We start from the raw sequence: 12,288 nt of genomic DNA, 5'->3' as shown, positions 1-12,288 counted from the left end.
TGCTGCAGTCTTTAAAACTCCTCAGCTCTGCCATTGTCCTGGATGAGTTCTCAGTGAAGCAACAAAAGTGCATCCTCACAGCCCAAAATCCTTTTGTATTTGGATTGGAATCTGCGTTTCATGTACCTCTCCTATGTTATTAAATATGTCATTCATTTTTACAATACAAAAATTATGGTTAACTTTGAGGCTATATAAAAACAGCTGGGGGGCAACCTCTGTCATATTAAAATAATGATATGGAAAAAAATGTAAGAAAGCTTTTAGGAAGCCAGAAAATCTGTTACAAAAGCACATTAGAAATTTAGATTCTGTTGGTTTTGTTCATCTTGAACCACATCTCAATGAATCTTCTTTTTCTTGAAATGAAAAGTGAATCACTTAGGACAAAGTTCTGTAATAGTGCTAAATAAATTTTACGTTGTATGAGAAAGAGTTTTGAGGGAATGATTATTTTGAGTATTTTTAATTATTTGAAAATATGAATGTTTTCAATGAATATTGAATAAAATCTGATAGCTTATTAAGTGATGAAAATTGCAAAATTCTATTCCAAACTTTTAAATATATATATTTGTTTTTTTTATTTCTTAAAGACGAATTATTTCAAAAGTAGCACATTACAATAGTTTCTTCACATCTGTAGTACAAGAAAAAATACAATCTACATATAAATACAGCATATCAATACAAATGTCATAGCTGATGGCTCTAATAAAATATTTTATCAAAGCATGGTTATATATAATAAACACTATCATAGCCTTATTTTGGGTAGAACTGCAAGCCATTTAGAGAAAAGAGGTTTTATATAAAACATTTAGCTGCTCTTAACAAATGCTGAATGCCTTAGAAGCAGAGTTTTTAAATGGTGATTTTTATCCAGTGTATTCTTTAAATGTATCACATAACAGCTACATTATTTCCACTAATGCATATTCGGAAATGACACGAAAACTACTTCTTCAGTCTCCGAATAAAGCAAATAAAAGTATAGAGAACATGGTTGAAAGCCTGACAATATTCTACCGATAATAAATTAGCATATAAAGGAGCAATATGAAAACCATCTTTAATATTATTAGGGCACTAAGATCAACATTTAAAAAACCCTAAATACTGGATATATTTAAAGCTTAAAAAGAATTCCTTCCTACTAAGACATGATACAATCATTTAGAATACCCTTCATAATACTTATAAATGCCCACACCTGAAGAACTCCTAAATCGAGTAACAAACAAACAAACAAACAAAAAATCAGTTTCACTAAAACGTGAACTTGAGCCTCTCATAATTAAGGGACAATTTTTATAAAAATAAAGCCATTTCCATAAGGGAAAAATATCTGTCAATTGGAATTCTTCATTTTGAGAAAGAAGGCATTTTTCTTTAAAAATAACCAAGTTCAGTCTCTGGCCATAAGAATATTCATTGGCTTAGATATTACATAAACAAAAGCAAATTATTACACTCCTAAAAGTAGTTCTTTCCACCACTATGTCAGATGGTAACTGGAAGCTGTCACCAGAATGTCAAGGTTGTGTGCAAGCATTCAACAGAATGGGCCCTGAGGGCTCACAGCCATGTAAGGTATTTGTCCAAAAGCGCATTTACTGCCATTCTGTAATACCACTGGGTTTTCTCTTTTTTTTTCCAGCTAAATATTCACAACTGCTTGAATTTATATTTAAATTCAATGTCATTTAATGGTGGTAAAATACCCAAGCCTGCACGGGACTGGTCCAAAGGAGGGCAATTAACGTGACTTTCTACGAACTCCAATTCAAAATAGGAAAGCATCAGAATCAAAAATTGCTTGATTTCTTGGACAGCAAACAGTCTTCCAGGGCATATGGCATTTCCCGATCCAAACGGCATGAAGTAATACTTTAATTTGTGTCCTTTACTGTAAAAGGTGGTCTTTGTCTTCCTGTTTTCGTCAAGATATCGATCATATTTAAAAGTCTGCAAAAGATACAAAAATACAGGCCTGTGAGCTATGCTGAAAGGAAGTTTTTTCTCCACCTGACAACTCCAAAAAGTAAGTTTCTGTGTTTAACTCACTCCATTTGAAATTTAGCAACTGCTTCTTAGTGAAGCAGAGTAATAGAGAACAAAAGCTAATAGGAATGTATGGAACAGGGAGAGAAGCTTCACCATGCTGGCTACCATGTCTGAGTGCCTAGTCCTTCAGTCAGACAGAACTAGAAATAAGGGTTCCAATGACAAATCAGACTGATCAACGCATTAGCCTTTGGTTTCTTAAACTTGGGAACAGCTTTTTAAGGAAACAGAAAATTAGCATCAAATATAATCTAGGGGAAACAATGTGAGAGCAAATATCAGAGCTAAAAATTACTGAAAATTTCAAATTATATGGAGTAAGCTGTTCGCCTAGCAGTTAAGATAGCCACATCGTATGTGAGAGTTCTTGGGTTCAGTTCTTGGCTCTGGCTCTTGATTGCAGACACCAGAAGGCAACAGTTATGGCTCAAGCAATCAAGTTCTTGCCACCCAGGTGCGCAACCCGGATTGCATTGCAGTGCCATGCTGTCTTAGCTGAGAGTCAACAGGGAATTTGAAAAATGAACCAGCATTCTTTCTACAGCCCACAAAATAAATAAATAAAAAATAAAATATGAAAGCTGAGGCCAAGAGCCAAGTGTTTCAAAGCATGAATAAGTGAAATAATCAGGGAGACACTCTCAGTTGCTAAAACGAGCAACTTAAATCTATAATTGTAAACGTGGTCTTCATATTAGGGTAGGCATTACTTGGATATAAAACTTTGATGAGCAGCCACTTACCAAAGGGTCTGGATAGATGTCTGGATCTAAGTGCATTAATTGTGGATAAAATGCTATGATGTCATCTTTGCGGATGTTGTAGGAACCATCCTCAAGGTGCAAAGTGAAATCCTCTTTAGCTGTCCGAATGTTCAGGGAGGCACTGGAAAGCCTCAGGGACTCTTTGATGATGCTATCTAAATGTTCCCAAAGACAGAAAGAAAATAGTAAGATATGTAGAAGTGGGGGAAGGAGGCAGAAAAGAAGGGAAGAACTTAAATAAGTATTTAAGGCCATGTAAGACAGAGTCTGAATGCAAATATGAGCAGATTTTGGCAAGTGGATCAGATATAGATTCTCCACGCTTGTTTCTATTTCCACTCTGTTCTTATCATTTATTTCTATCCAAATGTGTGTTTTAACCAAATGATTAAAGTTAATATTTGACTAAGATATAATCTTGGAGGGGTTGGCACAGTGTATAGCACACTAACCCTTCACTTGTAGCAGCAGCATCCCAAAGGAGTGCCAGTATAAATCCCAGCTATTTCAGTTCTGATCCAATGCTATGCTAATGGCGTGGGAAAGCAGCAGAGAGTGGCCTAAAGCCTTGGTACCCGGCACCCACATGGGAAACCTGGAAGAAGCTCCTGGCTTAAGACCAGCCCAGATCCGGCCAGTGTTGCCATTTGGGTAGTGATATTCCAGTGGATGGAAGATCTCTCCTTCTCTTTCTTTGCCTTTCCTTCTCTGTAACTCCGATTTCTGATTTAAAATAACTCTTAAAAAAATAACTCTTTAAAGATGATGCAATCTTGGTTATAAATGAGAATTAGGTTTCCATCATTTTAGAGGAAAAATTGTTTTGTTTCTATAAGGCATTAAACATCTTATAAAATAGAAAGACCCAATGTTTCTCTTATGAATGAGACAATATACTGAAAAAAACATTTATATAGAAATGGTTTCACAAGCAATTAATGCAGAGTCAAGTCCATATCTACAAGAATCTACTTTATTCATGTATTATCTGATGTTAAATGCTAATGCCCTACTTCCTGTTAAGGACCTAGAGCAATAAAATGAACAGCCCAAGGTTAACTAACATACGGAGACATTTGGGTGAGTGCTGTGGTGCAGCAGGTTAAGGTGCCAAGTGGGACATTTGCTTCTATTTTCAAGTGCCTGAGTTCAAGTCTTGTATCCAGTCACAATTCCCACTTCCATCCTGGAGGTAACAGGTGATGACTCAGAACCGAATTGCTGCCACCCACCTAGCAGATGTGAACTGAATGCTGGCCATCAGCCTTCAGCCTGTTCCAGCCCTACCTAATGTGTTCATTAGGGGAATGAACCAGTAAAAGGAAGCTTATCTCTATCTAAATTTATCTCTATCCCTATCTCTCTCTCTATCTTTCTGTTGCTCTGCCTTTCAAGTAAATAAAAATACATAAAATAAGTTGACATTCTTCAAAAATAAAATAGAGAGCTTATGAATGGTCCTGCCTATTATCTTACCTTCTACCCCTAAGAATAGAATTGTGTGTAAAAATCATGGAATGTTAGCTCTATATCTCGCAAAAAAAAAAAGAAGAAGAAGAAGAAGAAGAAATGACAGCCCCAAACAAGAAGCAACATGTTTGAGGTCTCCCATATTAAGTAAAACCCAACATGGACCCTAAGTACCCTGTATCCTAAATTCCACCATTTCTTCTATGCCACAGTGCTCTTATAAGTATATAAAGCTGCTTTCCTTATGAGAAAAGTAAGAAAAATGATAAGAAAACTCCTTTTTAAAAGCATAGTACTTATGTAATTCTATAAAATACAGAATAGGGAGGAGGAGGAAAACCAAATGACCTTCCATCATTCCACCCAGTGTGTGCAGTTGACTACACTTTGCTGGTGACACAGATGATGTGTTTCCATTTACCATAAGCTTAGTGCAGAGAGGAATAATGAGGGTGACTGCCTGCACTGTGGGAGTTGACAGCACAGTATCGGGAGTCCCATAGCAATCAATAATCAGTTCCACTATCTAATCCCAGGTGGTAGCTTAATTTCTAAGTGCCAGTGTTGACACTTGAAAGATGGAAACGATTAAAACCCTTACTTATAGGCATTGTTCTAAGCTTTAAACAAAATGACTCATGGAAAGCATCTATCATAATATCTAGAGTTAAGAAATACCATGTTTGACAATTATTGTTAATAGAACTCAGTGAAGGAAGTGCAGCACAACAAGCTCACCTAATACTGGCAGATCATTCAGGTGCATAGCGTTCAAACGAATAGGTTTGCCATCAAAGTTGATTTTTTGACCAGCATTCTCTAAGGCTTGACTTACTTCTTCAGAAGCTGCTTTCATAGCTTCAGGGCTCCTATTAAAGTTTATGAAAAAGATGTACAGAAAATAAATTTTTCTACCCTGAAAGACACTAAGAGTTTCCCTCCTTTTAAACTAAGTGATCAGAATCACAGAAAAAGTGCAAAAGAGACATTCCCGCCTATTCCTAACCCACAAAATTTTTTTGTCCATGGATATTACCAAAACTTATTGCCTTAGACTTTGCTGCACAATTAGACATAAATAAGCAGCCATTAAAGGAAATTTGTCATATCCAATGTATGTACTAGTGCTCTTGCATTTATATGGTAGTAAATAACCAGCTTAGGTGGAATTATCTAATAAATCCTTTGCTTGTCAAATTTCACATTTTAGAAAGGAATCTCATGATGTAAGATGAATGCTACATATAAGGTATTTTGCTTCCAATTTTAAAAAGCAATATGTGGCTAATCACCTTATGAATCACAGTGATGGATCCAGCACTTTCATAGCTGATCAAGTAAACAGTAAGATAGTAATTGCTAATTGAGTGGAGAAGCAATCTTAGAATATACAAATGAATGAAGGCAGGTACCATACCTATCGTGGTATGTAACTGAGGAATCATTTAAATGTATGGTTGTGATGAAGAAGGCTGCATTTACAGACCTAACTTGGCATCATAAGAAGCACTGATGTTATAGAGGAATAGTGTGGGATTCCAAGAAAGGTATGTGGGTTAAATGTCCTCGCTTTAACTGATAGCAATTCTTGATTGATGACATTAGAAAGTACTAAGTGTCTCGGCCCAGAATGGCAGCCTAACAAGTCCTCGCCTTGCATGAGCTGGGATTCCATATGAACATCTGTTTTAATCCCGGCAGCCCCACTTCCCATCCACTCCCTGCCTGTGCCCTGGAAAAGCAGTCAAGGACGGCCGAAAGCCTTGGGATCCTGCACCCGCATGGGAGATCTGGAAGAGGCTCTGGGCTTCCTGGCTTCGGATTGGCACAGCTCCAGTCACTGCTGCCGCGTGGGGAATGAATCATAGGATGGAAGATCTTCCATCTCTGTCTCTCCTCTTTGTATATCTGACTTTCAAATGAAAATAAATAAACTTTTTTTTAAGTACTAGAAGTCTGTTAAAATGGTTGAATTTCTGCCTTCTGCCAAAATGAATAAGAGACTAAATCATTAGTCACCTCATCATTTGAAATAAGCTCCAGAAAGTGGCTGGGATGGTGTTTGCTTCCGCGGCCCACAGCAGAGCCAGATGTGTCTTGGCCTTGTTGGCAGCGTCAAAGCAGGAGACCGTGTCATTCAGAAACATGCGCAGGCGGATCAGTTCTGAGACATGGTTTCTGGTTTGGATGTTCTCATGTTTCAGGCCCTCTGCCAGCTTCTCCCGGGCATTGTGGGCTGTCTTGAATATGTGAATGGGGAGTCCTGCTACCAGGGCTGGAAAGACTTTGTCAAATTCCTTGAAGTCTTCAAGGATGTTCAGAATAAATGCTCTTTCTGAATCTTGTTTGGTAAGCTTTCTGCCAAAGAGGGTTAAGTACCCAGCCTCAAACATGACCCGGTAGCAGAAGGAGTACATCCCTTCTGTCACCCAGGTTGTGCTCCTGGGTTCCTGAAGGCCCTGGAACGTCATGCTGAATTGGAGGTTTTCCATCATGCTATCTGTGAGGGAGATCAAGGCATCACCCGACAGGGTTTTGTTGAAAGTATTGTCTATGTTTTCTGTGGTATTTCCATCACTTGGGTCCATGCTTCCATGCCCAAATACCTGAAAGAAAAATTTTTTTAAAATGACTGAAAACACTTCAGCGGCATTCCTAATTCTCTGCTTCTTAAAAAGAAAAAAGTGACATGTGCAAAGTCATTTCCTTCATTGACAACAGAAGACTAAATCAATGAACAACCCATTCCTAGAATGACAGGACCAAAGTACCACCCATACATATTAAACTCTGAATGTAAATTGCTTAAGCTCAATCAAACATCATAGATTAGTAGACTGGATTAAAAAACAAAACCCATCTGTTTATTGTCTGGAGGAGACACACTTCAACAAAGATCAGCGGAAACTCTATCACATGGGTTTTGTTGTTTTCTGTTGGTTTCATCTCTTCAAAACACTTTCTTCTGATTAAATCATTCACTGACTCGCAGATCATGCAGTGGCATCATTTTCTTCAAGAAGGTTCTTGATTTTCACTTGTTCAGCTACACGTTAGACATTTAATAGCATGTTGTTTAACTTTTTGGTATTGTTAATTTCTTTTTTCTCTCGGATGTTGTATTTGTTTTGTGGCTCTTCATTTAAAGGAAGGTATAGTAGCTGTGTAATGGAGACTGTCATATCTAGTAACATGTCATTTAACTTCATGGCATTGTAAATTTCTATTTTTCTTTCTATTGTTGATTTTGTATCATGACTTTTCATTTAAGGGAATGTACAGTAGCTGTGAAATAGAGACTAACATCCAGATGTGAGGATGCAGTGTGGTATGCATTTCTGTTTCCAGACAAAGATGGACCTACAGTGAAACTGTTTACTATATATTTTGACAATAGGATTCTGGACTCTCTGCCATTGTCCATGCCTGCAATGATGAACATATGACTGAGTATGAAGAACTATATGTTAGTAATGATATTAGTAATGATATAAAAGAACTGGGTGGGGAGGGAATTGGGGAGAGGATAAGGGAATATGGAACTGTACCATAAAATGATAGCAATAATAATAAAATGTGAAAAAAAAAAGAAAACCAAATTTAAATCCTAGCTCCTTGGTGAAATTGCCCTTGACCACTCTGCTCTCATTCCTTAAGCTGTTGCACTCATGTCTGAAATAATCCAATGTTATGTTTTAGTCATTAGTTCTGTTTTCAGTTCTTCGTAAATGTGTTTTCACCAGACTTTAATCTACCTTGTGGCCAAGATCATGTCAAATATATTTCTGCAGAAGTTTAACAAGTAGTAAGAGTGTCTCTGTGGCACAACTTCTTAGATTGCATCTAGATGATGCTAGAATACCCAAACTAGAATACCCAAAACAACTGTGTGGCGGGAGTGGGGTTAAATAGTCATTGAGCATATTTTCCACACTTCACGCTCTGTGTTTTGTGTAGACACTGTTGTGACACGAATTTGTATCTCTCTTAGTCATACATTGCCATATGGCTTAAACAAGTGATGAATCGATTTGGTATTTTAAAAATTATTAGCACTAAGACACTATGACAACATCTGTTTATTATGTATCTAATAATCTCCAAACGTGGATAACCTTCTCTTCTAACCTTTATTGTTAAGTAAAAATAAAAATTGACAAGTTGGCTAACGAGGAAAAGGCAGCAAACAAATAAACAGATTGCCAATGCAAGGCACACATGATTACCTTTGTAGAAGTAGCAAAGTGGAATTTTTTCCCATCAAAATATTTTCCATGGCATAACACCTTTTGGTATGATAAGGGATTTGTAATGAAGTGAACATATTTCCCCATTAGTTTGCAGGTGAAAACTTGACCATGTTTCCTTTCATTTGCTCTGAGAAATTCAAGAGGATTCACTCCAAATTGCAGAGCACAGCCCAGGTGTGGAATCCATCCTTTCACCAGAGGTGGTTCACCTTTTTGCCTGAAGACACAAATGTATAGTAGATTACATGTTTGGCTTTTTTTTTTTATTATGCCAGTGGCATTTTAGCACTTACCTCAAATGCTAAAATCTTACCTACAAAATCTTATTCTTTCTAGATATTACTTCTTCTAAGATGCAGTTCTAATCTTTCACTGAAATAATGCATTATATCATCCTTGTAATACGATACATGGGGAAAGATGGTCACTAAACTCATCCACTCATCCATCACGCATATGTCAACACACAATATTAAATGTCTACTATTTGCTAGTTACTATTCCCAATGACAGGAGCAAAAGAATGAGCAAAACAACAAGATTCATGCAGATGTGGAATATAAGAAGGAAACTGTATTCAAATGTGAGCACAGTATATGATTATATTGTTTCTAAGCATCACTTGCCTGAATAGATCAAAATATATCACTTACATTTTTGTTTAAAATATAGACCACACCATAGGAACAGACAAACAGTAAACTTCCTTCTGGACTTGGGAGGGGAGCTTTCTCTGATACTTACTTAGTTCTAACCTTGGATGCCCACCCCCTGTTGCAATGACCAGCAAGGTTGATCTGATGCCCCACCCCCCAAAAATTAAAATTAGATCAGATGGACAGAGATCAATAAGGAAAGCTTAGAACCAGACAGGAAACAGACAGCTTGGACTCACATATACCCTACTATGTAGGACATAAAAATTAGTTACTCCTCACTAACGTATAGAAGATTTCTCTGCACATGCCTCTGTAAACTGTTTTGTGCCTCAATTGTTAACATATGCCTAGTTAGAGTTATAAGCCAGATTGGACTATCCTAAAATTTGCCAAGTTCAGTAAAAATTATGCTTCAATACTATAAACAACCAAATATAAAAATGAAAATAGACATGAGACGTCCGAATAATACCCTATAGCCATTTTAAGACACAGAGCAGCCTGTTGTGTATAAGCTAAAATTGAAATGTTAATGAAGTAGTCACAGGATGTGGTTAAGAACTTGTATTTTCTAACATATTGGTCACTCAATTCCATGTCAATTAACTTTATAATGTTGTAAATTGTTGTTGTAGTTATGTTACGGCTTTTCATTGGACAGGATGATATTCTGCCAGCTCTACTTTCAGACCAGGGATGGTCTCCCAAGGAAACTGTTGAATTTGTTTGGACAATAAGATGCTGGACTCTATGGTACATGCTTGCAATGAAAGAACCGTGACTGGATTTAAACTGTACTACTGCAACAAGGTGGAGGAATCCACCATAGGGAGAGGGTATGAAGGGGAGTAATGGGGGAATCCCAGAACCTATTAAACTATGTCATAAAATGAAATCAAATTTTAAAAAATGTAGACCACAGAATATCAGAAAGGATTGCGGAACTATTGTTTTCAAAGGATTAATTATTTAAAGATATTATTCTGTAATGACCATTGAGGAGGAAGAGAGTAACAATCGAGAACTTAGTTTATTATAAAATGGGGTTCAAAGAACCTTGAAAGGATCATCAGTTGCAATCATGCTCTTCCATGATATTTTAAATATTTTGTTAGAAACTGTAGACCTGAGGGTGGGTCTTTGACACAGCTCTTAAGATGCTGCTTGGGGGGCCCAGCGGCTGTGGCCGAGCGGCTAAAGTCCTCGCCTTGAATGCCTCGGGATCCCATATGGGCACCAGTTCTAATCCTGGCAGCTCCACTTCCCATCCAGCTCCCTGCTTGTGGCCTGAGAAAGGAGTTGAGGATGGCCCAAAGCTTTGAGACCCTGCACCTGTGTGGGATACCCAGAAGAAGTTCCTGACTCCTGGTTTCGGATTGACATAGCATTGGCCATTGAGTGAATCATCGGACAGAATAGCTTCCTCTCTGTCTCTCCTCCTCTCTATATATCTGACTTTCCAATAAATAAATAAATCTTTTAAAAAAAAAAAGATGTTGCTTGGGACAACTGTATCCTAAATTAGAGTGGCTGGGGTTCAAGGTCCAGCAGAATCACAAGCCTGCCTTCCTCCTGGGTAATTTGGGAAGCAGCATTTGATGATTCAAGTAGGTATGTCCCTTGTACCTAAGTGGGAGACTCCTGTTGGGTTCCTGGCTCCAGATTTCAGTATGACTTAGCTATGGTTGCTTTTAACATTAAAAAAGTCAACTACTACATGGGAGATTTTTATCTCTCCTCTCATCCCATCTATCTAACTTTCAACTAAATAAAACTTTTTAAACCAGAACATAGAAAAAAATTCAATATAAATTCTGTCCCTTTTGGTAAAATAAGAATGGTATAATTACATGATTGACAAATGATGAAAAATTAATTAAAATAGCTAAAACACGTTAAAATCAAAATACCTGAAAATAAGAGAAAAAACTTGCAAATGACAGATGCAAATAGCAATTCGCATAGTTTCACAATGGCTCAGAATTATGCCCTGTTTTTAAGACTGACATAACAGAGAATCTCTTTAGGCCTTTCCCCCAAATACTCTTTGGGCCATTCTGAAGTTAAACATTGGCTCTGGCTCCGACTCTATTTGTAGTTCTTGCTTTCTTGAACAAATTCTAAATGAGTGACAGATACCAACCAAAGTGGTGGTACATATTGTTAGCAAATTTTCACAATTTACCACACTCAGTAAGGGAATAGTAGTAGACTGACAAGCTTGGGTTACAGGCCTTTCGTCAAGTTCAGCCTGGGTCTGTAGAACACCCAAGAACCAAAAGCCAAGTTTTAAAGGAGAATTTATTTAGTCAAAGCAGCTATATAGTCCACATGATTGAAAAAAGCTCTTTTCACTGTAGTTTCTTACATGCCAACTGGAGCATCCCTAATTTGAGCTCCTTTTTCACACAGACACGTAAAACACACACAAGATTGGTAAAAATTTATATCAGTTATGTAGTTAACAAAAGTGCACACTCATATATTATCGTTAGCATATGTAAATTTTGAAAAGGAAAGCTAGCACATATTCTGTTACATGTGGTCAAAATATAATACTTTTATTTAAATTGTTAACTTTAAAGGAAAAAGAAATGCAAATGTATATAAGTATACATATATGGCAAACCAAATCTATCATATGATGAAAGCAAAGGAATATTAAGTGAATAAACTAAAAGACAATTTAAAGGTAGTCTTTTCTCACCTTCTCCTTAATCCAAGGATAAGCCACAAATAGGAGCACACTGTTAGGATTATCCCCCAGATCAAAGTCATGGCAAGCATATTGCAAATCTGTAAAAATCCTGAGAGGGGAATCTGTGAATTAAATGGCAAGATTCTCCGAAGAGAGCGAAGCTAGAGTTTTTATATGCATAAGACCCTGATCCAATAATTTGAACTTTGGTGACGAAACCAAACAATTGGCCATTTGTTTATCCAATAGCTAAAAAAAAAAGGGGGGGGGAGGATAGTGGTAAAACTAGCCTTGAACTAAGTCCACAGGTACTAGAAGATCTTCCAAAACAATCAGAAGCCTGCAATAATTGATAAGTTGAAGGTCTCTCAAACATATGT

At 37.1% G+C, this 12,288-nt stretch overlaps 1 protein-coding gene across 1 annotated transcript; it reads right to left on the bottom strand.

The window, feature by feature from the left end:
* Nucleotides 1–567: 567 nt before the first annotated feature.
* On the bottom strand, nucleotides 568–11,997 carry LOC121151355 (cytochrome P450 7A1). Its single transcript, XM_040972697.1, has 6 exons — nucleotides 11,918–11,997; nucleotides 8,528–8,768; nucleotides 6,321–6,907; nucleotides 5,040–5,170; nucleotides 2,811–2,986; nucleotides 568–1,968 (listed from the first exon to the last, which is right to left on the bottom strand). Exons 1-6 carry the CDS (start codon nucleotides 11,995–11,997, stop codon nucleotides 1,669–1,671), a joined length of 1,515 nt encoding a protein of 504 aa, XP_040828631.1. The 3' UTR covers nucleotides 568–1,668.
* Between the last annotated feature and the right edge of the window lie 291 nt (nucleotides 11,998–12,288).

This window comes from Ochotona curzoniae, unplaced genomic scaffold (assembly GCF_017591425.1).
Source record: "Ochotona curzoniae isolate NIBS_2020 unplaced genomic scaffold, NIBS_Ocur_1.0 contig_2318, whole genome shotgun sequence".
Taxonomy (NCBI): Eukaryota; Metazoa; Chordata; class Mammalia; order Lagomorpha; family Ochotonidae; genus Ochotona; species Ochotona curzoniae.
This window is presented reverse-complemented; position numbering and strand designations above follow the sequence as displayed.